Below are 25,656 nucleotides of genomic sequence, written 5' to 3'. Positions count from 1 at the left end.
CCTCACAGGCCCGTCCCTTGGGTTGCCTGCCGCACTGTATACGCCTGCGCAAGATGGCTTCCCCGGGCTGCTCACCAATCAGAGCATGGTTGGGTGGGGCCTGCCGAAAGGCACACACGAGGCGCTCTCGCTGCCGGAAGAGGCAGGCTATAGGTAGCCGGCGCGGCGCAGCATGGCGGGGGCGTGTGGTAAGCCCCACATGTCGTCGGAATCTCTGCCAGGGAAGCGGCGTTTGGAACCTGATCAAGAGCCGCCGCCACAAGAGGTAACTTCGAGGTAGCGGGCTGCATCCCTCTGTGAACCAGGTGTGCACGTGGCAAGGCCAGGGAGGCCGCGCCGTAGCGCAGTGTGTAGTATTTTGCGGGTCGCCTAGAGCCCGGAAGAAGCTCGTCCTGTCTGGGCTGTTATTTTGGAACTCTCAGCAGAGCGCTACCTGCGCCGAGAGGCGCTAGAACCCAGGGATAGTTCTGTGGCTCGAACCGTGTTAAAGGAGAGAGTGCCCCTCACGACAGTCTCTGAACCTTAAATCTGTGCTTTCTGTCCTAGAAAAGGTTTTAACTGTGCTCGTGCTGGGCTACCATGCCAGTATGTCATGTGTGCTGTGACACAAAAGAGGACATACGACTATAGAAGCCCGAATGGAACACAGGGCATCCAGTACTGGTTGCCATGGAATCACTGCTGCTCCTTGTTGCTGAGCTCCCTGGGCTTGCTAGTAGGACTTCCTCAAATCTAGGTGGTAGAAGGCACGCACAGCTGTGTCCTCCAGCCGACTCCACTTAATTGATCCTTTATAGCTTAGTGGTCTCAGCCTTCCTAATGCTTCGACACTTTAATACAGTTCATTTTGTGGTGACTCTCAACCATAAAATTATTTTCGTTGCTATTTCATAACTGTGTTTTGCCACTGTTGTGAGTCGTAATGTAAATACCGTTATTTTTCAGACTACAAGACACACCTGACCATAAGATGCACCACCCAGTTTTTAGAGCAGTAAAACATGAAAAGCAGTAAAAAACAGCAATCGGACTATAAGGCACACCCTGATTTCCTCTCCACTTTTGGTGGGGGTGGGGGTACCTCTTATGGTCGGAAAAATAAGGTATCGGATACACAGGATCGTCTGTGAAAGGGTGGTTTGTCCCAGGGGGATCGTGACCTGCAGGCTGAGAACTGCTGCCTTAGCTGTCCCTTTGTCTTGTGAAATGTACCTATGCTTCTTCCTACATGCAATTTTAGGTTAGTAGGCCTTTTGTAGTCAGCTGTTTGTGGTCTTAGCTATTGGTACTACTTTTACTTGTTGTGTTGTATAGCTGAGTTTTAGAGATGTCAGTAATAAGAGAATGCCACTATTACTTCTATGGAAACTCAGGTGAAGGGTGTGGAATAGTTAGAAGTCATCTAGGTAAGAATTAGCCAGTGGCCGAGGCCCGCATCTTTAATCCCAGCACTCAGGAGATGAGGCGGACGGGTCTTTTGTTAGCTCAAGGCCAACTTGGTCTACAGACCCAGTTCTAAGTCAGCCTGGGCTGCATAGTGAGACTTTGTTAATTTGTTTTGTTTTTTTTTCCTAGACAGGGTCTCTCTGTGTGGGCCTGGCTGTCCTAGAACTTGCTCTATAGACCATGCTGGCCCCACCTGCCTCTGCCTCTTGAGTGCTGGGATTAAAACCCACATGTGCCACCACCACCCACCTATAGTGAGACTTTGTATTCAAAAAGCAAACAAACAACATGAATCCAAAACCCAGTTAGATAGTACTTAAGACTATTGAGAAAACAGTGAAATTGAAACGTCTGCAATCATGTGCTTCTTCAAGATCGTTCAAGTTCTTGCTCAACTCCTGGAGGTCACAATGCATGTATTTTATGTTGTGTTGGATGTGAAATGGCCTATAGTCAATAGGGCTGTATTCACAGAATTCTTTTTGCTGTGATAAAACAACATGACCAAGGCAGCTTATAAACAGAAGCATGTAATTCGAGGCTTGTTTACGGCTCTAGAGGGTTAGTCATGACCAGCATGGCAAGGAGCGGGACACTGGAACAGTAGTGAAGAGCTTTCAGTAACTAAGAAGTTTCTCACATCTTGATCAACAGGTGTGGGGTGGGAGAAACGACGCCTTTAATCCCAGCACTCGGGAAGCAGAGGCAGGCGGATCTTGGTGAGTTCGAGGCCAGCCTGGTCTACAGAGTGAGTCCAGGACAGCCAAGGCTACACAGAGAAACCCTGTCTCAAAAACAAAAACAAAACAAAACAACAAAAAAAAAGCTGCACCTCCTGGTGTTGGTGTGCTCTTTCATTTGGTTTTCTTATGCCTCTTTCTCCCTTCTTCACCCCAGTCCCTTCCAGCACCAGGTAGGAGAGAAGGAGTATTAGTCGGGAGAGGGCGTGGTTCTCTTTAGCTGCTTCCTGCTGGACAGGGCTCGTTTAGGACATTTCCAACTTCTTCTCATCAAACTGCAACAGCAGCAACCTGCAGCGGCAGGGGGAAAGCAGCGACTGCCTTCTCCTTCTTCCTCAGGGCCCCCTCATCCTCCTCTAGGCTCCGGCCATTTATTCGCTCTCCAGAGTCCTTAGACTTAAACTGTCTGCAGCTACCAAAGATCAGCACCCCTCTCAGCGCCTGCACAAGGCAAATAGTCAGCTGCTGTGGACAATCTAAAGCACCCTCATATCCCACACCTGGGATTAACAACAAAAACAGGTCACATAACATGACTGAGTTTTTTTGTTTGTTTTCTCTCTCTCTCTTTTTTTTGTTTTTTTTGTTTTTTGTTTTTTGTTTTTTTGAGACAGGGTCTCTCTGTGTAGCCTTGGCTGTCCTGGACTCGCTTTGTAGACCAGGCTGGCCTCGAACTCAGAGCAATCCTCCTGCCTCTGCCTCCCAAGTGCTGGGTTTAAAGGTGTGTGCCACCACCGCCCGGCTATAACTGAGTTTTTAAAGACACAAAAACTTCCATTACAAACTGGGAACCAAACATTCAAATATATACGAGCATATGAGGGCCATTCTAGTTCAAACCACCACAGGGGTTTAGCTTGCTGCTCTTTGGCTTTACAACTTGTCCACCAAAGAAGCTTCTACTGTAGTTGGTCAAAGCCTTCAGGGATTTCTGATCCTCTCAGGCCCACAGTCCCATTCCTAGCTGGTGACCTTCTAGTTCCAGGACAGAGTAAGGTATGGAGTTTGTCACTAGAGGAAAATTGGTTTTTGATGACACAGTAAGTGGAAACTGAGCTCCAAAAAGCCAATATGTTCTTGAAGGTTCCCCTGTTGCAAGACACTACTCTGAGGGCAGGTTCTGTCAGCAGAGGCCCAGCAGGGCCCAGACTGCGTGGGTGGCTTTGGTGCAGGTGGAGGCACATGACCAGACACACAGCTGTTTTCTGTTTCCAGGTGACAAGTTTTTTTTGTTGTTGTTTTGTTTTGTTTTTGTTATTGTTTTCTTTTGGTTTTTTTCGAGACAGGGTTTCTCTGTGTAACAGCCCTGGCTGTCGTGGACTGGCTTTGCAGACTAGGCTGGCCTCGAACTCAGAGATCCACTTGCCTCTGCCTCCTGAGTGCTGGGATTAAAGGCATGCGCCACCATGCCCAGCTGACAAGTTATTAAACACTGCGGTTTCTTTCTTTTGTATTTTTTATTTTGTTTGTTTTGTTTTGTTTGAGACAGGGTTTCTCTGTGTAACCTTGGCTGTCCTGGTCTCGCTTTTAGACCAGGCCGGCCTCAAACTCACAGAGATCCGCCTGCCTCTGCCTCCCTGAGTGCTGGGATTAAAGGTGTGCACCACCACGCCCAGTTTAAACGCTGTGATTTCTTACAGCCCCTTCTCCTCAGCAACTCAGATGCCAGTCTCTCCGACAGTGAGGACAGTGTGTTTTCAGGCCTGGAAGATTCTGGCAGTGATAGCAGCGAGGCCTGCACTGAAGGGGAGGATGAAGTGGATTGTGACAAGGACAGCGCTGGAACAGAGGAGGCCGCTAAGGAGCAGGCACAGGTGGGCGAGCGCGGAGCCTCCAAGCCTCCATGGGCTCTCCTGTACGTGAGGGTGGCCAGGAAGAGGAAGTGCCTGCTCTGAGAGCTGTACCACACTGTCCTTTCCCTGGTGTTCTCAAGAACCTGCTCCTCTCTCCCTCTTCACATACTTGAACTCCAGGGCACCAGTTTGCAGCCTCGGTTGCCTGTGCCTTCCTAAGAACAATGGAAGTCCACATGCCTCTGTCTTCACTCCTCAGAAAATTCTCAGGCCACCTCTATGGGACAGTGGGCTGACACTTAGTATAGACTGAGTTTTTCTAGAGCCCAAGACGGGGATGCCGCTGCTGGGGGGGAGCTAGCAGTACATGGTCGCAAGGGAAGATGTTCAGCAAAAAAAAAAAAAAAGCAAGAGCTACTGGATTCCAGCTCAGCTGCCTATGGGCTTGGAACCAGAGGTAATGGTTTGCTGTACCAATGGGGAAGGCTGCACTGCTTTGCTTGATAAAAATGAAAGAAAAGCTTAATTTTACTAAAGTACAGCAGTTTAAAGCATTCTGCAAACTAGTTTGTAATGGCTTGCACTTCAGTGGCCCTGGTGTTCTGGAAATCATGACCTTGGTTAATCAAGTCAGCTTCCGGTTGGAAACCAAGGAGCCAGGCCAGGCTTGTCTCAGGATAGGTCAAAGAAGTGTTGACTATGGTTTGTGAGGCTGGAGGGTTAATCATTTGCCTTTCTTTCTTTCTCTCTCTTTCTTTCTTTCTTTTGTTTGTTTTTGGTTTTTGGAGACAGAGTTTCTCTGTGTAGCCTTGGCTATCCTGGATTTGCTTTGTAGACCAGACAGAGATCCAACCTGCCTCTGCCTCCCAAGTGCTGGGATTAGAGGCATGTGCCACCGCACCTGGCTCATACTCCCTTCTAAGCTTTTGTTTTTGTGAGTGTTTTTGTTTTGTTCTGCTTTGGTTTTTGTTTTGGTTTGGGTTTTTGTGGGTGTGGGTGTTGTGTAAGTGTGTTCATTGTTCACATGTGTGGGCTTAGGTGTGTGGGCACCCATGTAAAGTGCAGACTTGATTAGGTGTCTTCCTTGGTTCTGCCTACTGTATTTGATTGAATCAGGGCCTCTCACCGAGCCAAGATTCAGCTTGCACCAGTGATGTCATTGTTCCCTCTCTCCTCTTCCCCTGCTCCTTCCTTCTCCACTCACTGTCCGTCCTTCTACCCTTATTATTCTTGTTGGTTCTAAGGGTTTGACCCCAGGTGTCTCACAAGGGAGGCAAGAGCTCCAGCACTCCTCAGGTGGTACCACCTTGGCCTTACTTGGTGTTGAGTAGATTTGGGAGTGTATGGCTATTTCTTCCCATTAGTGTCCATTTGACTCCTTTCTCTCCCTCTGCTCATACTTGGTTTTGCTTTTTGTTGTTATCTTTTTTTTTTTTTTTTTTTTTTAAATGAGACAGGGTCTCACTGTGTAGCTCTGGAGTTTGCTCTGTAGACCAAGCTGGTCTCAAACTCAAATCCACCTGCCTCTGTCTCCCAAGTGCTGAGATCAAAGGACTGTGCTATCATGCCAGGCAATTCTGCTTTGTTGTTGTTGTTGTTGTTTGAGACAGGGTTTCTCTGTGTAGCCTTGACTGTCCTGGACTTACTTTGTAGACCAGGCTGGCCTCAAACTCACAATGATCCACTTGCTTCTGCCTCCCAAGTGCGAGGATTAAAGGCGTGCGCCACCACTGCCCGGCTTCAGTTCTCCTTTTTAAGAAACAAACTCAAATTATTTGAGAGGGTGCTGGAGAGATAGATGGCCGCGTGATTCAGAACACACTGGCTGTTCTTCCAGAGGATCTGGGTTTGACTGCCATTAACCATAATGGCAGCCCACAACCATCTGTAACTCCAGTTCCAGGGGATCCAGTGCCCTCCTCCAGCCTCCACAGGCACCAAGCAGGCTTGTGGTACACAGACATACATGCTGGCAAATATTCATACACATAAAATAAGACATTCAAAAACACTTATGTTGAGTTATGTGAGTGGTGTGTGGTCCAGCCTGTGTGTCATATATGTATCCACCCCCCACCTTGCATTCTTACTCCTTTATGTCGAAGTGTCAGTTTCTATCTTTACCCCACAAGAAAGATCACAGCCCTGGCATGTGCAGCATTTCCCCTGAGAACTGGAGAGTTCTGATTTCTGACATAGTGCCGCCTCTAGCAAGAATGCCTGGGGTGGGGCAGAATTAGAGGCTGGGAAGTGCCTTGGAAATATCTTGGCAGGCTTGGGTCCAGGTGTTAGCGCCATCTGGTGGAGCCTGGAGCAGGAGCTGTGGGTGTCTGAGGCTGCGGAGCAGGAGGAGGAGGAGGTGTCCAGGAGTTCTCTCAGTCAGTCAGTTCAGCTCCCTTGAACAAACACCTGCGCCCCTCTTCGCCCTGCCTCCCTGCCCCTGAACTTGTCTTCTCTCACAGACTCTGAGGGAGGGAGCAGGTGCTCCCTACCTGCCTTGAGTTGTATGCTGTCAAACAGTCATCGCATGTAAGTCAGAGGTGAGGATGGACCTTATAGAAGGTCCATTGTGTCCCTGCTCTGTAATGTCATCTTGCGGGGGCAGAAGGATGTGACTCCTGCAGAGTCCTGTATCCCGAGTCCTGGATGTGGGCCCTGGTAAGAACATGCAGGGGATTGTCACTTGTGTTCCAGTTCTGAGATGAGCAGGCCATAGGCAGTTCGTAGCTGTCTCACCCTGGTTCCAGGGCCATGCAGTGACAGCATAGGCTGCTTTATCCTCTCATGGGTAAAGCAGCCACAGCCCTTTCAGATTTAGAAAGGGCTGCCTTCTGTGGTTGTGTGAGAGGAGCATAAAGATTTGTAGTTAGGCTTTATTTGTTATCATTACATGTGCTAGTACAGGTGTGCTTGTGCCGCTATGTGTGTGGAGGACAGAGGACATCTTGTGGGAGTTGGTCATCTTCCATTGTGGGATTTGGGGATCAAACTCGGGCTATCGGGTTTGCAAAGCTAGTATTTTTACCTTTGGAACTATCTCGCTGGCCTTGTCATGTTTTAAAATGTCGACAGTCATCTTGCCCAACATGGGAATACTCTTCTCCCAGGTCCCTCCCTGAAAGACACCTTGGCCTTATATCACGTGCTGTAGCGACCCTGGGCTAGCCCTGGCTTCTGTCTGGCAAGCCACTCATAGCTATACATGGAATGTCAGGTCGTAGCAGAGGATGGGCCAGCCAGGCCTCAGGGTTGGTGAGCTTGGTAGAGACCAAGGTCTTTGGAAAGACTTTATTACCTTCTGGCCCTTTTGTTTGCTTTAAAAATTTCTTTTTAAAAGATTTATTTATTTATTATGTATACAGTGCTCTGCTTGCATGTACATCTCCAGGCCAGAAGAGGGCATCAGATCGCATTATAGATGGCTGTGAGCCACAATGTGGTTGCTGGGAATTGAACTCAGGACCTCTGGAAGAGCAGACAGTGCTCTCAACCCCTGAGCCATCTCTCCACCCCCTAGTTTTAAATTTTATTGGGGTTTTGCATGTATGTCTGTATGAAGATGGCAGATCCCATGGAACTATAGTTAGACAGTTGTGAGCTGTTCTGTGGGTGCGGGGAATTGAACTTGAGTCCTCTGGAAGAGCAGCCGTGCTCTTAACCACTGAGCCATCTCTCCAGACTCCTTTTGTTTGTTGTGTCTGTGTGCGCGCGTGCATGTGTGTGCGTGCGTGTGTGTGTGTGCGTGCGTGCGTGCGTGTGTGCGTGCGTGCGTGTGTGCGTGCGTGTGTGCGTGCGTGCGTGCGTGTGTGTGCGTGTGTGTGTGTGTGTGTGTGTGTGTACATGTATATATGGATGCTAGAGATCAATGTTGGGTATCTACCCCTATATTTACCTTATTAATTTTTGTTTTTATATGTATGTGTCTATATCTGCATGGACTTATGTGTACCATGTGCATGCATGTGCCTGCCCTCGGAGGTCAGTTCTCTTGACATTAGCAGGCAGTTATGCTCTTAAATGCTGAGCTGTCCCTTCAGTCCTTCCCTTCCTTTTTTTTTTTTTTTTTTTTTGAGACAGGGTCTCACTATGTAGTTCTAACTGGCCTGAAACTTAGATTAAGCTGCCTCCTCTGCTTCCTGAGACCCTCACCTATTGTTTTGAGACAGAGGCTCTTACTAAACCTGGAGCTCACTGGCTGCCTGGACTAGCTGGCCAAAGTACTCCAGGGATGCCCCTGTTTCACTTCCCCAACCTTGGGATTGCAGGTCCATACCACCCTGCTTAGCTTTTGTTTGCTTTGTTTTTGTTTTTATTTTTGAGACAGGGTCTCACTATGTAGCTATGGCTGTCGTGGGAGTAAGTGGACAGGCTGGCCTCAAACTCACAGAGATCCACCTGCCTCTGCCTAGATTCTTAGGTGGGTGCTGGGGTCTGAATTCAGGTTCTCGCCCTTTCATGGCAAGCACTTGCTGACTGAGCCGTCTCCCTGGCCTCCCCCAGGCACTTCCTGGGTTAGTCTTCCTTTGTGGGGGAAGGGTGGTTCAAGACAGGGTTTCTCTGTGTAGCCCTGGCTGTCCAGGGACTGACTTGGTACACAGGCTAGCCTCAAACTCAGAGGTTCACCTGCCTTGGCCTCTTGGGGACTGGGATTAAAGACTTCTGGAAGAACAGTCAGTGCTCTTAACCTCTGAGCCATCTCTCCAACCCAGTTTGTTGTTGTTGTTGTTGTTTTGTTTTTTGTTTTTTAATCCTTTTGTCTCTGGGCTCTTCAGTCTCTGCTGACACATGCTGTTTAAGGCACCTTTGTCAGTCTTTTCTCACTGGTGAGCCATACTCACATAGTTCCTTCTGCCCTTCTCCATTTTAGCCCTGAGACCGGTGTGGGCTGTTACTGTCCAACTAGGGCCTTTGCTGGGACAGTGGGTTCTTCAGTCTCCTTTATGCATAGCTTGGCCACACCTTGCACTGGCCTCGGGGCATGGCCGGGCGTGAAGTGGCTCTTCTCTTTTGCAGCACAGGGAAGGGATGAGAAGTGGACTTGCCTGACCCTGGCCTGCTTCCTAGAAGTGTTGGCATGGCATGGCCCTTGTCCCATACCTTGTTGGTGGTGGCAGTGGAGTGTGGCCAGGTAAGACAGAGGAGAATCTGTTGCTGGCATTGTAAGAAGGTTGTTTAGGGCCATCGAGATGACTCAGCTGATGCAGGCACTTGCCACGCAGCCTGATGACCAGAGTTCATCCCCAAAACCCTCATGGTGGAGAACCAACTTCTACAAGTTGTCCCCTTCCTTACACATTCAAGGAAGTCCCTCAGAAGTCAGGGTCTGGAAGAAGCAAGAGCTGCCTTTCTTGGGGCTTTTCCCTGGGCACCTATTTCTTCTTCACCTGTGGTGGCCTACTGGCTCCATTTGGGGACCTCCTTTCAACCTATTTTCCAGAACCTGGTAAGGTCTGTGGCTCTCCCAACACCTATTCTGGACTCCAGCTGCCCTGACTCCCCCTACTGGCTTGTGTTGGCGTCCTGTGCACCCCTATCTTACTGTTCACCCCCTTCCCCTTTTAAGACAGGTTCTTACTGTGTAGCTCTGGCGTCCTGGAACTGCAGTGTAGATCAGGCTGTCCTTGAACTCACAGAGCTCTACCTGTCTCTGCCTCCCAAGTGATGATCAAAGATGTGAGCCACCAGTCCTGGCATCTTAATGCCTCCTTGATCTCTCTGAGCCTTTCTGTCACCTCATACCCTGGTCCTTTACCAGCCACTTGGCCTCTTATTGGGTAACAGTGTTGCTGCTGCTGTGTGAGGATGCACACTGTTCCACTCTCAATGGTGCCTGGGCAGGATTTCAGGCCTGAGATCTCAGTCCCTTCCAAGAGGCACCTGTCCATTTCCCCAAACTGCCTAAGGCTTCTGGAGCTTGAGCTTTGAGTGTCTTAAGGGCGATGTCCTTCCACCCAGTGGGTATTAACTGGCTGTGTGGGATGGCAGACCTCATCATCTCCGCTCTGTCTTGGGAGAGTGAGATGTGTAGAGAGTCGGGCTGCATAAGACCCCTGACCTAGAGAAAACTGGCTGCTCTAAGTGTCCTGTACCTATATTCTGTTGTCCGTGCTGGGGATGTTTTAGTGGTCGTCTTTAATTTTTATGTTGAAAACAAATGCACACCTGTAAACCCTGGTACTCAGGAGCCTGCATGTGGAGGATAGTTTGAGATAATCCTAGGCTACAGAGCAATATTTGCCTCAAATGTCTTTTCCTAGTTTTGTTCCCATCGTGGATGCCTACCCTCTACCCAGTGCATTCATTTCCCCTAGGGTGCTGGTCCCTGGCTTGTTGCTCTGTGTCAGTGCTGCCCTCTGGCGGACATCGACTGCTCTGCAGCTGTTTAGTCCAGGCTAAAGCTGTTAGAACCCTGGGTGCTTGGGAAGAGCATACATGTGGAATAAACTCCCGAGGCTCACCATTGGAGATCCCAACCCCAGGTATATCATTCACTGTCCTGCACTGGAACAGTATGGGCACACAGTGCTGCCTGCCAAGTTACTTTCCTGCAGGACTCTGACCATGGCCTGCAAGCACTGCTATTGTGATTCATGTATGTACAGGACCTGGCAGGGTCCATTTGGGAGATTTGTGATGTTATGGACCTTGCCTGAGGCCAAGGCTATAGGCACCTGTTTGGGAACGGTGGCTGACTAGAGCTTGGTGTTGTAATGCCACTGCCCCAGGGGCCTGCTGAGCTTAGGCCGACACCGATATGCCTGTCAGTTGTGTTTGTAGGGCCTTGAGTGTGAGGGTCTATTCTGAGCTGGGGTTTGCAACCCAGTTTTGATGTGCAGCAAGGAAGTGGGGGAGATATGGAAACTGAATCCTGCCTTGTTCCAAGCCTGGAGAAAAACTTAGCCTTCCATCCTTCTTCATACTGAAAGGAAAAACAGGCCAGAGGAAGAGCAGGCCTTTGGCTCTTGCCTGGGTAAGAGGGAGTTGGGCTTTGGGCGGGAGCGCCCACACACCGGGGTTCCTGCTCCAAGCACTTTACTGCCCTCAGGGGTGAGAGGTGGGCCTGTTTTCTCCATCAGTTCTGGTTCTGCCAATAAACCCGATCTGGTCTGAGCCATCCGCCTCCCCAGGCAAGGGAGAATCTGTTTTCCAGGTTGGAGTGTGTATCCTCAGTGGCATCCACTCTGACCCAGGGGACAAGGTCAGCCTATTGTTGAAGTTCCGGTGGGTTAGGGATCTGGACATCTCTCTAGGCCATTGGCCAGTGGATCTGCCCTGAATCTGGTTCTTAGTGGTTCTAGGTGGCCCTAATGACAGAGGCCCTACAACGGCTTATGTCATCTGTCTATACTCACATTACCGCACTGGTGGGCACTGCTCTCCTTGCGTTCCCTGCCCCTAGGTCTGAGCAGGTCTGAATATAACTTCCTCTGCCAGATCTGAGCCCAGTAGGACCATTTGTGGGACCATTGGCCCTGGGCCACTGTAGCTGGCTTTGACATTAGTGTGGTGGTGGTGTGGGTAAGTGGTAGCCAGCCCCACAGATGGGTTTGCCTCCCACTGCTCTTAGTAGCCTTTTCCTTTTTGGCCTGGTACCTAGTGTCACCTACTATCCAGACTACTCGACAGCAGAGGTTCGTTTGGCCCTTGGGGGAGCATCCCTTAAGTGTCATGTACAGTGGCTGGGGCCTAGGACAGCGTTCACCTTGTGCTGAGGCCTTGGGCCGGGTTGAGATTGCTTAGAGATTTGGGATGGCACGATGTTTCATGTGGTCTTTGGATCTAGGCTCCAACACTGGGGAAGTGGTTCTCCCTAAGTAGTTGACCAGGGGAGTGGGGCTGGGCTGTGGGCTAGGGCCTCCTGATAGCCAGAGGGCTTCCAGGGACCCCCAAAATAACTAACTCCTTTCTCTCCACAGGCTGGCCCCCCTTGCCCAAGGACAGAAAAAGCGGGTGCTCTGACGAGAGATGAGTATGAGGAGGACAGCTCCGATGAGGAGGTGAGAGATGAGAGTCCTCCTGCCGGGGCTGAGCCAGAGCCTCAAGCAACCTAGAGTAGGTGCTGCCCCCCCAGCTAGGGGAGCCCCGGGGTGGTATCAGGCCTTCCTGCAGGGGCTGTGCCGCTGTTTGTTAGAGGAGCCAGGTTCTCATGAAGCTGCTGAGCCCTGAGTAGGCGGCCTGGCTCAGGCCCTCCCCTCATCTGGAAGAACAGTTTGAGGGTCTGAGACAGATGAATGAAGCAGCACACGTGTGTCATTGCCAGGTTGGAGAGGAGAGGCTGCGCATGGCTTAGCAGTATCTTGTCTGTCTTGTGGGCACAGGGGGCCGGGGTAGCGTCATCCACTATGGTGTAGCCTGTCTTGGCTCTCAAAACTGAGGGTGTTAGGCCTGAATTGACGTGATCAGCTGATGCTCTGTATCTGAGGGGTGGCACAGTCATCCCAAGAGCAAGACTGGCACCTCCTGGTCTCCTCATTGGCTTTGTCTGTTCCTTTCTCTGGCATTCTTTTGGTAGCAGCTACTGTGGTACCTTCCTGGCTTTCCTATCTAGGACGGGGAATTTACATCCTGAAGAGAAAAGTGTCATGCTAGGCTGGGGTTCCCTTGAGTCCTCAGGGAGTAGAGGCATTTAGAGGCTACAGACTGTCCAGAAGGCCAGCGGGGTCTGAAAGCTCTTGAGAAGCTATGCACACAGGCAGTGGGCCTGGCAGCTTGTCCCTCCTTGGTGAGTCCTGATCCTGGGGCTGAGCGGTGGCCACTGTATAGCCCATGATAGGAGCCTGAGATCCCCTTCTTGGCTTTGGTGTGGGGCCTACAGGGATGGGTCCTCTTCTCAGGAGCTCTTCCTGCCTGCCTGTCAGGGGCTGTCCCTGAGGCCTAGGGGAGACACGCGCCCCCTCTCTGCCTGGGCTTCCTCCCCACCTTCAAGCTCTCTTGGCAGTGTCTACAGGAGCCTTGGCCGACAGCCCGATCCAGTCTCTGCTGCGTGTTCAGAGAACAGAGACAAAACAAAATAAATTGGTTTCCTGGCCGGAGCAGCAGGCTCACCGGCGAGGGGGGCCCGCACAGCACAGCTCCCTGCCTGTCTCCCCTCCCCCCCCCCCCAGGGGCCCTGGCTGTCGGCAGCCACATCCTGTCGGCTACTTTTTTATGCTTGGTATTTTGAGAAATCAATGATGATTGTATATGGAGAATAGGAGTTGGGGGAAGGGCCTCCAGAACTGGTCAGGGCCTTGAAAGAGGTCTGCCTGCCCTTGCCTGCCCTCAGGGAGGTGTGTCTCAATGGACCTGGGCCAGTGGCCCTTTGAGAAGACCAGGCAGCCTTGGGCTTTACTGTGATTACGGTGCGAGGGCTGCTTCCTCTCTCCTATGATGTGATAAGTATCACGTGTCAGTCTGACATGAGTGACAGTTCTGCAATAGTAGAGATGCTAGTCTGCTGAGTTCCTGCAAATATAGCTGACCAGCAGCTGGAAGGGACCACAGAGCTCAGCTTTCAGGAGCCAGGCCAGGCTGGACATACGCATCCCTTCCCAGTCTGCTTGGGGCTTGCTCCTCACCAGAGGCTGCAATTGCCTTTCTTATTCTCAGAGAAAGGTGGCTGCAGCCAAGATAGGCCTGGGAGGGGTGGGGCATGGCCATCAGTGCCTGGCTAAGGGTCAGGTCAGGAGAGAAGAGCTCAGCTCACCTCAGGCTGCCTGATGGAGAAGCCTGAGGGCAACAGACTGCTCCATCGTCTAAGGCCTGGACTGTCTGGCTGTGCCCTAGTTGCTCAGCACCTATAAAAGGTCACAAGCTACTTGGGCCCCTGGAGGGATTTTTGGAAGTGTTATAAACCCCATGATTTTTGCCTGTCCTGAGCTACCTAGTCGAACAAGCTGTGTAGGCTATTCTGTAGCACCAGATAGCTTACAGGATTCTGGATAGGAGTACTACTGGGGAGGTGTTGATGTGTTTTGTCCTAGGGGTGGTGACCTCAACAGCAGCCCAGAGAGATGGCAGCATTGTGGAGTGGGAGTAGCATGCCTAGCCTGATGCTGCTGCTCGAAGGTGGAAGTGCCCCCTTGTCCTCTTCTCTTGACCACTCCATAGACTTGAGTCTAGGACTTGGGAACATGAGAGCTCCTCAGCCATGTTGTCATTTGCCAGTGCTGTGTTTTGAGGGCCCTCAACATCCATGACTCTCCACCTGAGCAGCCTGGAGCACTGTGTTCTGGTTGTACTCTGGCTCCTAGATTCACAGACATGGACTAGGGGAGTGGCATCCCCTAGATAAATGGTGAGGCATGGTGGGGATGGAGTGGGGTGGGGGGCGACGGAGAAGCAGCTGTGCTGTGATTGCCCCACCCCCCACATGGCCACTTCACTCCTCCCTACAGCCGTGGGGCTTCATAGACGTGATCTCATCTAGTAGTTGGGACCCCTGGGAGGTGGAGTGGGATAGAAGGGCGGGTAAGTGGCCAGTGCTGCTCCTCCTCTGTATGTAAAGCAACTGGGAGAAACCAAGGCCAGGTCTGGTCAGGTAGAAAAGCCCAAGCTCCTGTTCAGCAGGCCTACAGCCCTGCTCTTGAAGTGTGGCCCGAATGAGGGGTTCAGGGAAGCCATGAATTCTGGCCTGGAAAGTCTGGGAGGAACTGGCCTCTTTGCAAGTGCCCTTCCAGTCTCCAAGGGCAATGGGCTTAAGACCACCTCTTGTGTGACCTCTGGACAGGACGGGGCAGCGTCTGGGGTCCTTTTTACAGCTTTAACACCCCCTACCTTCCCACTCCCCCCCCCCCACCCCACCCCCTTGCCCGATCTAAAACTCAGGATCCCACAGGGACACGGCCTGGCCTGTCTGCATCCAGAACCTGTGATCCCCTCTGCTCTCTCGCCAAACGCAGTTAATGGCTTCTCCCAGCTACTGAACCGGCAGCTGCCTCCAGTGCGCTGGCGGTCTCTGCTCCTCCGGGGCCACCCCCGCCTGCCGGCTGTCCTGGCCTCTTCCCTGTGTGCACTCTACTCTCTCCATGCTTGCTTGTGTTACTGCTGGCAGGGGAACCTATGGGCTCAGGTTTCCAGTGAGTGAGTGGCCCTCCCTACTGTTTGTAGAAGGCACCCGGGTCTGTGCAGACTGCTCTGGCAGCCATCCACCCGAGGCTAGCCTTTATGCCTGCCTCCAAATGGGGCCTCTGGCCAGACTCAGACCAATCCTTCAGGTCTAGTCCCATCCCATTGGGGCTGCCCAACCTAGGGACTCGCCAATGGCCACTGTGTGTGATTGGGCACGTGTCTCTGTGACTTCTTTTTACTTGTTGGCCAGGTAGGCCTCTAGTACCATTTCTTGACTTTGGCCGATGGTTCTAAAAGCCACACTGCATCAGAGTGTCACAGGGGCACCAAGCTGGCAGCGGGGGAGCCTTGGGAGGAAGGTGGAGGAGAAGCATGTTTAGGAAGCCATGTGTCTCTTGTAGGGGTTAGAGTTGGTGCTGGCTGTGCCTGGCAGGTAAAGGTAGGCTCCTTCAGATTTTTGTCTTTTTGCTAGGGCTAGGAGACAACTGGAGAGATCTGTGGAGCGCAGCAAAGGCAGATGCTTGAAAGGCAGGCAGGGAATGCTGGCTACAGTGAACTCTTGGAGGCACAGAACAGGTACCCTGGCAGGAGGCTGGCTGTGCAGGGCCAGGGCTACCTTGCTTGGGACAGGACGCACACTTGGCAGCCCTGTATATATGGGCAGTGCCTAGAGAGAGGGGAAATTGTCCCTACTGAGGTTTTGGAGGTGCTTAGAGTTTTGGGGGCTGGCAAGGGGGTCCTAATGTGTGATCCCCTCACCTGGACCTACCCACCTCCCAACTTAAAGCATCAGCTGAGTCTAACTGGTGACTCAGAAAGACCTTTGCCTTCAGCAGTTAGTGATAAAAGCTACCCCGAGCCTGGGCCCAGCTCCAGTACCTGTGGAGGAACATCTGGGGACTCCTGCTTACAGAAGTAGGGAGGACACCATTTGGTTGTGAGTGGCCCCAGGAGGGGCACAAGCAAGTTGGGCCTAGGGAAGCTATGTTCCTCCTCCCTAGTACCCTCCACACTGGAGATGCTGGCTCTCTGTTCTCTTGCTAGGGAGGTACAAACAGTAATAGGCTCCCATGTGTCCGCAGCTCGGGTGGGCTAAGCCAACCTCTCAAGGGATAGTCAGCATGGCAGAGGGGAGCAGAGGGACCAGAGGCAGTGTGGTAAGGAGATGGTGGGTTCAGAGGTGTTGCCTGCCTAGTGAGCCCCTGCGGGGTCTCAGCTGATTTGGCCTCAGAACAGGAAGAGACTGTCTCCTTCTGGTCTGTCGCACAGGCCTCTAGTGTATGTTTCAGAGTTTAGCATCCCATCTGGAACCTTCTGCTGGGGTCAGTGTGGCATGTGAGGCCAAGGCAGCTGGCTCATCCAGAACACTCTGAGAGATAAGACACCCCATGAGGGGGAGGTGGCAGCACAGGAAGGCCATGAGCTGTGAGACAAGAGGGTGGTTGGTGCAGGGGGAGCTGAGCAACAGTGAACACTACCCGCATTGTAATCGGAGAGGGGCCGGGGAAGAGAGAGACTGAGCAAGGCGGCTGACCCCATGCTCCCGGGGGACAGGTGGGAGAGGCAGAACGAGGAGAGAGTGAAGGATTCCAGAGGTGGGCTGGCTTCCTCTCTCGCAGACAGACACGGGAGGGAGGTGGGCAGCGGGCCAGCCCCGTACCTGCAGTTCCAATCTGCGGTCCTGACAGCTGCAGCCACTTTGGGGAGGGGGAGGGGAGGGGGGCTCATCGAGAGCGGAAAAGTCCCAGCCGACACTGTGTCCGGTGCAGTGGGGGGAGTTGGGGGGAAGGAGATGGGATGGGATGGAGGGATGGATGTGGATCTACTAGCCTCATCCCACAGGCTTTTCCTTGGGGCTGGGTGCTACCCGCACCCCACCCCCCCCCACCCCACCCCCCTCCCGCCAAGAGAGCATGGTGCTTGGGTCTGTCTGCTCTCCGCTATCCTGGCCTGGGGTCTCAGTGCTGGGTCTGACCCAAAGGGGTCACATGTGTTTCCTGGCAGCCCGCAGGTGCTGAGCAGGGCGGGGGCGGCTGGCCTGGGGTGCAGGCAGCCTGGTGATGAATCATGTGGTGCCGCCAGCGGCTCATTCCCCAGGCTGGGGACAGGGAGCTGACAGCTGAGGCTGAGCCGAATGTTTCCAGCCCAGCTCAGCTCAAAAGGGTGGCTGCTGGCCCATGGTGAGGGCCAGTTCTCCCCACCCCCACCAGCTGCCTCTGTGGGGCACATACTAAGGGAGCCCCTGCTTTCTGTCCCACAGCTCCTCAGCGTGGTAGAAGGTGAAGTTGCCCTCTGGGAAGGATGCCAGGGGCTGTGGTGGGTACAGAACACCTGCCACTCTTTGGCCATAAGCTGTTGTGGACTCACGTGGAGCCACAGGATGGGAATGGACCATGCCACCCCCGGTCTGGTTTGAATCTGGAGCAGTGGAGGGTGACGGAGTGTTCTTCCCGCCCCTCCCCTCCCCTCCTCCTGCTGGCTGTCGGGCCAAGCCCTCAGCCACTGCTACCGGTGCAGCTCAGGGAGTGGCTGGGCTGCCTGCCCGGGCCTGAGGCTGGCCAAGCTGCAGCCGCTTTCGGAGTCAGGCCCTGCAGTGGAGGCCTTGGCCGGGCGCGTGCCGCGCCCCAACTCCCCAGGCCTCTAGAGAGCCTTCCAGCCCTGCAGCCCATTCTCTTGCATCTGACCCCTCTTGACACCCAAGCCTCCAGTTGTTGTCTGGGTGACTCTGGCCTACCGTCTTGCTATGAAGCTCAAGCTTGCCAGCTCCTGGGCTTCGCTGCCTCCTGCTTTGCCCCAGTCCCTCAGTTGGCTCTTCCCTCCTCTACTGGGCTCTAGGTCATGAAATGCCTAGTGGAGCTAGCTGGGTATCATTTGGGCCTCTGTCTGGCTCCATAGTCCCCAGCCATGCTTGCTACTCAGACTAGCAGCCTCTGCACACAGACAAATGTCCCTGCCTGTGTTCTCCAGTTTGCTCTTTGGGGACTTTTCCTCAGAGCCTTTTATGTGCATGGTCCCATAATTTATTCCCGAGACTGGCCCAGTCACTCTAGCCACTGAGGTAGGTACCCACTCAGTCACTGGCCCTCCTGGGATTTGTGAGGGAGATTGGCACCCAGGGTTTGAAATGTGAAGCCTATAGATGAGAAGCCCTGGGTCCAGCCGAGGAGGAAGGCCAGCCAGCTGCAGTCCTTTTGTAGGGGTTGGTACCGTTTTCCTAATACAGGTATACCCTGCCAGGTTGTAACTAGACTCAGCTTAGCATCTGTCACAGAGTCCTGGTAGCTTGGAAGTGAAGCTGGGTAGAGCCTTCCATGGGGAATGCTTGAGAAGGGAAGGTGTCCTCCCTCGGCCCCAGCTGCATCTCGAGGTTCTGGCTTCCTGGGCTGCAGAAGCCTCTACAGCAACTCAGTGTGCCCTCAATCCTCCCTCCCTCTGAGCAGCTGTGAGCTCCTACAGGATTAAGGGGAGGAAATTTGGGGTTGGGTTTCTTTCGGAATGAAACCTGCCGCTGTGACTCTTTAGCCTGTTATATTTCTATCAGATTGGACACAGCCCCCTACCCCTGCCTTAATGGTTCTGGCTTTGAGAATTTCCTCCAAAATTACACCACTGTTTCCTGCACCAGTGGTCCCTGGAGCCCCCCAGTGCAGAGGAGGGGCCATGATGTCCCTGCCCTCTGAGGATGCCCACATAGGCGTCAACACCTGGTCTCCCCCCAGCCAGGGACCAGGAGGCCTGCCAGTACCAGCACCTGGTACCCTCTGCCATTCTCCATCTACCACCTAGCCAGAAGTCAGGCCTGGCCTTTCTTCTCTGTTGTACCACTCAACTAATTGTCACCTGCAGGATTTTAATGATCAGCCAGCTGTGCACAGAGCCTGGTGAGGGTCTGAATCAGCCGCGGGGGCCAGTGGGATCTTTGGGGGAGGTGTACAGGACAGAGCTTGGATGCCTGGGAATCTCTCCAGTGTGCAGCTGGAGGGAGGAGAGCCTCTCGGGAGTCTCTCTGGGCCTTTGTGGGTACCAGTGGGGACATTTGGGCAGGTGCTGCTCACATGGTGTTCTCAGGCCCATTTTAGCCTGTTTGGCTGGACAGCACTGCTTACTTATTCCTTATACCCATTTTTATTGGATCATTGCTGGTGAAACCAGGTGTCCACATGCCTAAGACCCCATCTTGTACCCCCTTACCATACTCCTACTGTGGGCAGTGGGCTTGCCCTCCCCACCCTCTCCCCTGCCTTGTCCCTTTGCTGCCGCCCCCCCCCCCCCACCTCCCTCCACGCTCCATATCACAGATCTCTGGTACAAGGCTCTCGATGGGTGATGTAAACCTGTCCTCACTCTGCCTCTGGGAAGATGGGGTGAGAGAGCTAGGGTCAGAGTGAATTCAGATCCTTTTAAGAGGATGGTCTGCCTCAATTTGGAAGATACGGTTTCATTTTTAATTATACAAAATTTCCAGACTTTATATTATCATTAAAGATACAAGATGCCAACACTTGGCCCAGGTAGGAAGCCAGCATGGAAAGTTCCATTGGGCCTGGGTAAGTGTTGGGCTGCTTAAGAGTCAAACCATAGCCCGCCTGTCCATCTGTCTGTTCATAGGCCCTGCTCCCAGCTGGGTCAGGTCTGGCCTGGTGAACGTGCTCTTGGGGACCTGTGCTCAGATCAGGTCCAAGGTGGGCTCTCCGTGACTCTTCAGTGGCGTCCACCTTCACTAGTGGCATCACCTCTTGGCTGCTGTGGACCCTCCTCCTTCTAACTTCGAATCGCCGTCTTTCTGTCACGGTCTTTGCTCTGCAGAGGGGATGGGGGTGTGTCAGGGTCTGGGTGGAGACTTAGTGTCACCTAGTATTGCCTGGACTTTCCTGGCTTCCTGTTGCGGCACTGTCTCGGGTGACCAGTGCTAGGGTACCCCCATCCTGGGCTCCTGCCACCCCCACAGCGCATTTTGGGGAGGGGAGTACACTGCTGTGCAGCCGAAACTGTAAAATTAAATTTCCCAGATGTTCAGGCCCCAGGAGCTTGCGCGTGCTGTCTGGAGAGGAAATGGGGATTGGGGAAAGCCGTTGTATTTTTTCCCTGCTCACCCTGCTTTTCCGGTGCCACCAAGTGCGGCCAGAGCAGTAAATCATGGCTGGCCAGCACCTCTTGCTTCAGCCTGCTCCCTTAGCCCGTCTACTGCAGGCCCCGAGGAGCCGCAGGTGCCCCTTTGGGTGGAGGTGGGCTGAGGGGTGCAGGAGTAGTGGCACATCAACCTGGGGGTCCTTTCTGATTGCTTCGCTGCTGTGCACTGCTCCCCTTTAGATGGGGCGTGTGGATAATATATACGTCTTACTTCCTGAGTTCACCTCCTTTCAGCTCTCAACTTGCTGGGAAGTAAAGCCTGGAACAGCTCCTCAGCCCTGCCAGGCTGCTGCTACCCTCCCTCCCTCCAGACCTTCCCCTAGGCGGCCCTTCTCAGCACTACTTCTTGACTCTATATTTGCAGCTCCCTATGACCACTACCAATGGGAGTCAGTGTCCCGAGGTATGGATCCTGTGTGCCCTTCCCTCCTTTGGGTGCAGGTGTAGGTGGTAGGGAATGCTGCCTCTGCCTGGCATCTCTGCCTGGCAGGTGTGGGCTGATGAGTACATTGGGGTCCCTCGGTACTCCCGGCCCTGCTCACCAACTTTCTCTGGTTGCTGAGGCAGAAGGTGCAGATCTGTTTGGGCTGGGTGTTCTCACCGCCATCTCGGGCCAGCGGTGGTGGTGGTGGTGGTGGTGGCGGCGGTGGTGGTGGTGGCAGTGGGCTGCTCGCACGACCGCTGTGGAAGAAAGCGGGTCCCGAGTGGCATGGTTGCCCGTCGCCGCAGGCCTCACCCACCAGCAGCACGTTGCCCAGGTGAGAAATGTAACTGGAAGCCAGGCGCAGCGTCTCAATCTTGGAGAGCTTGCGATCTGCTGGCTCGGTGGGGATGAGTGTGCGCAGCGCTGTGAAGGCCGTGTTCACGCTGTTGGTGCGGTCCCGCTCGCGTGCGTTCGCTGTGTGCCGCTGCCGGGGCTCGCGGCCTGGCCGCCCCCCAGGTCCTGGCCCACTACCCGCGGCCCTCCGTCCTCCTGCCCGCCGCCGGGCGCCCTGGAGGCCGCAGCGCGCCGCGTGCACACGGCAGGGTTTTTCGTCGGAGCCCGAGCTCTCACTTCCGCGGTCCTCATCCTCCGACAGCGGGCTCACCTCAGGGTACAGGTAGCGGCCCGGCGGCGCTGAGCGCAGCATGGCGAAGGACATGGGCCAGGCAGGGGGCGCGGCGTCAGCTCCACCGTGTGCTGCTCATGCCGCCTCTTTGGGTCCCCACAGGCCGCCAGGCCAGGGGTCTCCGCTGCGCCCCGCGGTGGCGGCTGCCGGGCGAGGCGGGCACATGTGTTCTGACTGGAGTAGGGCCGCCAGCAGAGCAGTGCTTTTATAGCAGTCGGCTCCTCCTCCCCCCCCCCCCCCCCCCCCCCCCCCCCCCCCCCCGCGCCTGGCCTCCGCCTCTCTTCCTGGCCTGGAGGAGTATATGCAGAGCCTGTGCACCTTTTTTCCCTTTTAATAGCTGTGCCTAGATGATCCAGAGCATCATTCTGGTTGGGGAGTTTCTGAGGTGCTATTGATGCCCCAAGACCTATTCTGTAGAGAAGAAGAGAATAAATCAGGAACCAAGAGCCTTTCTCTCTTGGCATGCCTTAAGTTCACCCAGCTGCCCTGGCCCTGAGTGCCTGGTCACACCCTGTCTGACTCTCCTTCCATGTGCACTTGGGTCTTTTGTGCCAGGCTGTGTGTGTGTGTGTGTGTGTGTGTGTGTGTGTGTGTGTGTGTGTGTGTGTGAGAGAGAGAGAGAGAGAGAGAGAGAGAGAGAGAGAGAGAGAGAGAGAGAGAGAGAGAGAGAACAACTCCAGTAGTGGTAGTCTAAAGATGGGTGTGTGGGGTTGGCATGGCCTGTGCCTTGTGCCAGAACCTTCCCCCTTTGACACATCCTGCCTGGGGGACTCCACCCCCATCCCTGTTGTGCGCTTCATGGGGCTCAAGGCCAGTGCACACGTGGATAATAAAATCGGCACCTCCCTACCCCTCCTATTTGGAAGTGACCCTCTAGGTAGAGGATGCACAGCAAGGGCACAGGGCATTTCTGGGGATGAACTTGTTGGGAAGGCTGGTGTGGACAGGTGCAATGGGACAGGGCTCAAGGGGTCTTGCTTAGGGGCTGCTGGCACTCAGCTGTGCTAGTGATGTCTGGGCTCCTCCTCCTTGTGGCTACTGTTGCAGGAAGTGGCCGCCTGGGCAGCAGTCCCCAGGCTGGGAGGAGTGAGGGTGGTGGCTGGCAGGGGCTGAAACCAGGAATGTGTGTCCAGGAATGCGACTGCTCTGCCCACTGAAGTGGGAGGGGGGAGACCAGCGGTGCCCAGAGGGGGTCCTTGACTACCTGCCGAGCAAGACAGATTTGTCTCCCTGTGGGTGGGGTGGGGTCTTCCCATGGTTCCTGCCTCGTAACTACCCACTTATACCTAAGGCTTCTGCCAGGGGAGGGAGCCCATATGAGATGAGGTCATCCCTGTCTGTGGCTGCCCAGAGTCCTGGCCAAGGAATCCAATGAGGGGGGAGCCTAGGGTTGGCATCACTTCAGTGGAAAATGTGAAGGTAAAGCTCTGGCGCCTTGGAGGGCTTGGGGGAAGGGGGCACAGCACCCCTGCCATGCCACGTCAGGCCCTGGGGCCAGGGCTAGGGCAGATTTTGGGTTACCTGGCCTCTGGATACTTGAGGCCAATCTAGAGTGTCTCTTCTGTCCTTGGGTGGCTTGAGGAGGATCAAGCATGGTAGAGACAGGTGCTGACGTGGTGACTGTGCTGCAGGACATCCGGAACACTGTGGGCAATGTGCCCCTGGCATGGTACGATGACTTCCCACATGTGGGTTATGACCTGGATGGCAAACGCATCTATAAGCCCCTGCGGACACGAGATGAGCTGGACCAGTTTCTGGACAAAATGGATGACCCAGATTTCTGGTGAGTTGGGCCTTGGTCAGGACCCGTGGTTCCTCAGGCCTGGAGTATGGCTCTAACTGGCTTTCCCTTAGGCGCACTGTGCAGGACAAGATGACAGGGCGTGACCTGCGACTAACTGATGAGCAGGTGGCCCTCGTACATCGGCTTCAGAGAGGCCAGTTTGGAGATTCAGGCTTCAACCCCTATGAGGTAGGTAACAGCAGTTGGCCCTAGGGTCTGAAGTACTTGCAGCCCCCAACCTAACTAACATCTATGCTTGTCTCCCTAGCCAGCTGTGGACTTCTTCAGTGGTGACATCATGATCCACCCTGTGACCAACCGCCCAGCTGACAAGCGTAGTTTTATTCCATCCCTGGTTGAGAAGGAGAAGGTGGGAACCCCGTTGTCATTCTTTACCCCACTTTGTAAGGTCCCCGTGCTGCCACCTGACCATAGCTCTGTGTGCAGGTGTCTCGCATGGTGCATGCCATCAAGATGGGTTGGATCAAGCCTCGACGGCCCCAAGACTCCACCCCTAGCTTCTATGACCTGTGGGCCCAGGAGGATCCCAATGCTGTGTTGGGGCGCCACAAGATGCATGTGCCGGCACCCAAGCTGGCCTTGCCTGGCCACGCTGAGTCTTACAACCCACCTCCTGAGTACCTGCCCACTGAGGAAGAGCGCTTGGCATGGATGCAGCAGGAGCCTGATGAGAGGAAGCTGAGCTTCCTGCCACAGAAGTTCCCCAGCCTGAGGACGGTGCCTGCTTACAGCCGCTTCATCCAAGAGCGTTTTGAGCGCTGCCTTGACTTGTATCTGTGCCCACGGCAACGCAAGATGAGGGTATGTGAGGCAGCCCACACGGGTCCTGGGGAAGTGGCAAGGTGAGGGTAGTGACTACGTTCTCGTACCCAAGGTGAACGTGGATCCTGAAGACCTTATTCCCAAGCTCCCTCGGCCAAGAGACCTTCAGCCTTTCCCGGTGTGCCAGGCCCTTGTAAGTGTGGGATCAAAGGTGGGCAAATGCCCTCTGGTGTCTGTGTCTGTCTTTTCACTCTTTCTTTCCTGTAGGTCTACAGGGGCCACAGCGACCTTGTCCGTTGCCTCAGTGTCTCCCCAGGGGGCCAGTGGCTGGCTTCAGGTGGGCCTGAGGTGGGGGCTGCCCTGAGCTGGGAGGCAAGGACCCGGGTGAGGGGCTCAGGTGCTGAGAGTCTTCACTGCTGCATCCAGGTTCAGACGATGGCTCGTTGAGGCTTTGGGAGGTGGCCACTGCCCGCTGTATGAGGACTGTGCATGTTGGGGGTGTGGTACGGAGCATTGCCTGGAACCCCAACCCTGCCATATGCTTAGTAGCTGCAGCCATGTGAGTTTAGGGCCCTGGGGGTTAGGGCTGGGAGGGGTCACAGAAAAGTGAGTACTGTGCTGAGGAGGGCCTGTGTCTGGCCCTGCCTTATAGGGATGATGCAGTGCTGCTTCTGAACCCAGCCCTGGGGGACCGGTTGGTGGTGGGCAGCACAGACCAGCTACTGGAAGCCTTCAGTCCACCTGAAGAGCCAACTTTGCAGCCTGCCCACTGGCTAGAGGCCTCAGAGGAAGAACGCCAGCAGGGCCTGCGACTACGCATCTGCCACAGCAAGGTATGTGAAGGGAAGGGGACCCTGCAAGACCTGGTGAGACAATCAGCCAGCATTGCTCTTCTCTAGCCGGTGACACAGGTGACCTGGCATGGACGAGGGGACTACCTGGCTGTGGTGCTGTCCAGCCAAGGACATGCTCAGGTGCTGATACACCAGTTGAGCAGGAGGCGTAGCCAGAGCCCATTCCGCCGCAGCCATGGACAGGTGCAGTGTGTGGCTTTCCACCCCACCCGGCCCTTCCTGCTTGTGGCCTCTCAGCGCAGCGTCCGCATTTACCACCTGCTGCGCCAGGAGCTTACCAAGAAGCTGATGGCCAACTGCAAGTGGGTGTCTAGCCTGGCTGTGCATCCAGCAGGTGAGAGGGGCATGCATTCTCCAAGTCAGGGTCAGGAATGACCCCTGTAAGTCTTGTGAGAATTACAGCCATTGCCTCTGGCCCTAGGTGACAACATCATCTGTGGCAGCTATGACAGCAAACTGGTGTGGTTTGATCTGGATCTTTCCACCAAGCCATACAAAGTGCTGAGGTAAAGTGGCTTGGGTGAAGTAGGGAGTGGGGCCCTTCAGCTGGAGCCCACTGTGAGTACACTCTCCTGCAGGCACCACAAGAAGGCCTTGAGGGCTGTGGCCTTCCACCCCCGATACCCACTCTTCGCATCCGGCTCAGATGATGGCAGCGTTATTGTTTGCCATGGCATGGTATACAAGTGAGTACTGACCCTTACCCAGCCCTTCCCAGGGGACCATCATACTGGGTCCTAAGTCCCTTTCTTCCACAGTGACTTGCTGCAGAATCCGCTGCTGGTACCCGTCAAGGTGCTTAAGGGGCACACACTGACCCGAGATCTGGGGGTTCTGGATGTGGCCTTCCACCCCACACAGCCGTGGATCTTCTCCTCTGGGGCAGATGGCACCATTCGACTCTTCAGCTAGGCTGATGCATTACTACAGGTGGCCTAGAGCAGAGTGGGTGTGCTGACACAGAGA

At 54.2% G+C, this 25,656-nt stretch overlaps 2 protein-coding genes across 3 annotated transcripts; one reads left to right on the top strand and one right to left on the bottom strand.

The window, feature by feature from the left end:
- The first annotated feature begins 98 nt into the window (after positions 1-98).
- Positions 99-25,639, top strand: Bop1 (BOP1 ribosomal biogenesis factor). Of its 2 annotated transcripts, XM_051159804.1 has the most exons (15): positions 99-265; positions 3,827-4,000; positions 11,896-11,976; positions 22,899-23,053; positions 23,125-23,242; positions 23,322-23,423; positions 23,501-23,875; positions 23,949-24,029; positions 24,104-24,173; positions 24,263-24,395; positions 24,489-24,669; positions 24,736-25,024; positions 25,112-25,196; positions 25,269-25,376; positions 25,449-25,639. In XM_051159804.1, exons 1-15 carry the CDS (start codon positions 173-175, stop codon positions 25,600-25,602), a joined length of 2,199 nt encoding a protein of 732 aa, XP_051015761.1. In that variant the 5' UTR covers positions 99-172; the 3' UTR covers positions 25,603-25,639. The 2 variants fall into 2 exon arrangements, with proteins under 2 accessions (XP_051015761.1, XP_051015760.1); XM_051159803.1 differs by lacking the exons at positions 99-265; positions 3,827-4,000 and adding an exon at positions 8,982-9,107.
- Scx (scleraxis bHLH transcription factor) lies at positions 19,751-21,458 on the bottom strand. Its single transcript, XM_051159812.1, has 2 exons — positions 20,701-21,458; positions 19,751-19,828 (listed from the first exon to the last, which is right to left on the bottom strand). The coding sequence occupies exons 1-2, from the start codon at positions 21,298-21,300 to the stop codon at positions 19,790-19,792; spliced, it is 639 nt and encodes a 212-aa protein (XP_051015769.1). The 5' UTR covers positions 21,301-21,458; the 3' UTR covers positions 19,751-19,789.
- Positions 25,640-25,656: the final 17 nt, after the last annotated feature.

This window comes from Acomys russatus, chromosome 17 (genome assembly GCF_903995435.1).
Source record: "Acomys russatus chromosome 17, mAcoRus1.1, whole genome shotgun sequence".
Taxonomy (NCBI): domain Eukaryota; kingdom Metazoa; phylum Chordata; class Mammalia; order Rodentia; family Muridae; genus Acomys; species Acomys russatus.
This window is presented reverse-complemented; position numbering and strand designations above follow the sequence as displayed.

Coding starts and splice junctions, on each gene's coding strand:
- Bop1 (XM_051159804.1), top strand. CDS start 173: ATGGCGGGGGCGTGTGGTAAGCCCCACATGTCGTCGGAATCTCTGCCA. Junction 4,001..11,895: donor CCGCTAAGGAGCAGGCACAG/GTGGGCGAGCGC, acceptor TTCTCTCCACAG/GCTGGCCCCCCTTGCCCAAG. Junction 23,054..23,124: donor ATGGATGACCCAGATTTCTG/GTGAGTTGGGCC, acceptor GCTTTCCCTTAG/GCGCACTGTGCAGGACAAGA.
- Scx (XM_051159812.1), bottom strand. CDS start 21,300: ATGTCCTTCGCCATGCTGCGCTCAGCGCCGCCGGGCCGCTACCTGTAC. Junction 19,829..20,700: donor TCAGCAACCAGAGAAAGTTG/GTGAGCAGGGCC, acceptor TCCCCTCTGCAG/AGCAAAGACCGTGACAGAAA.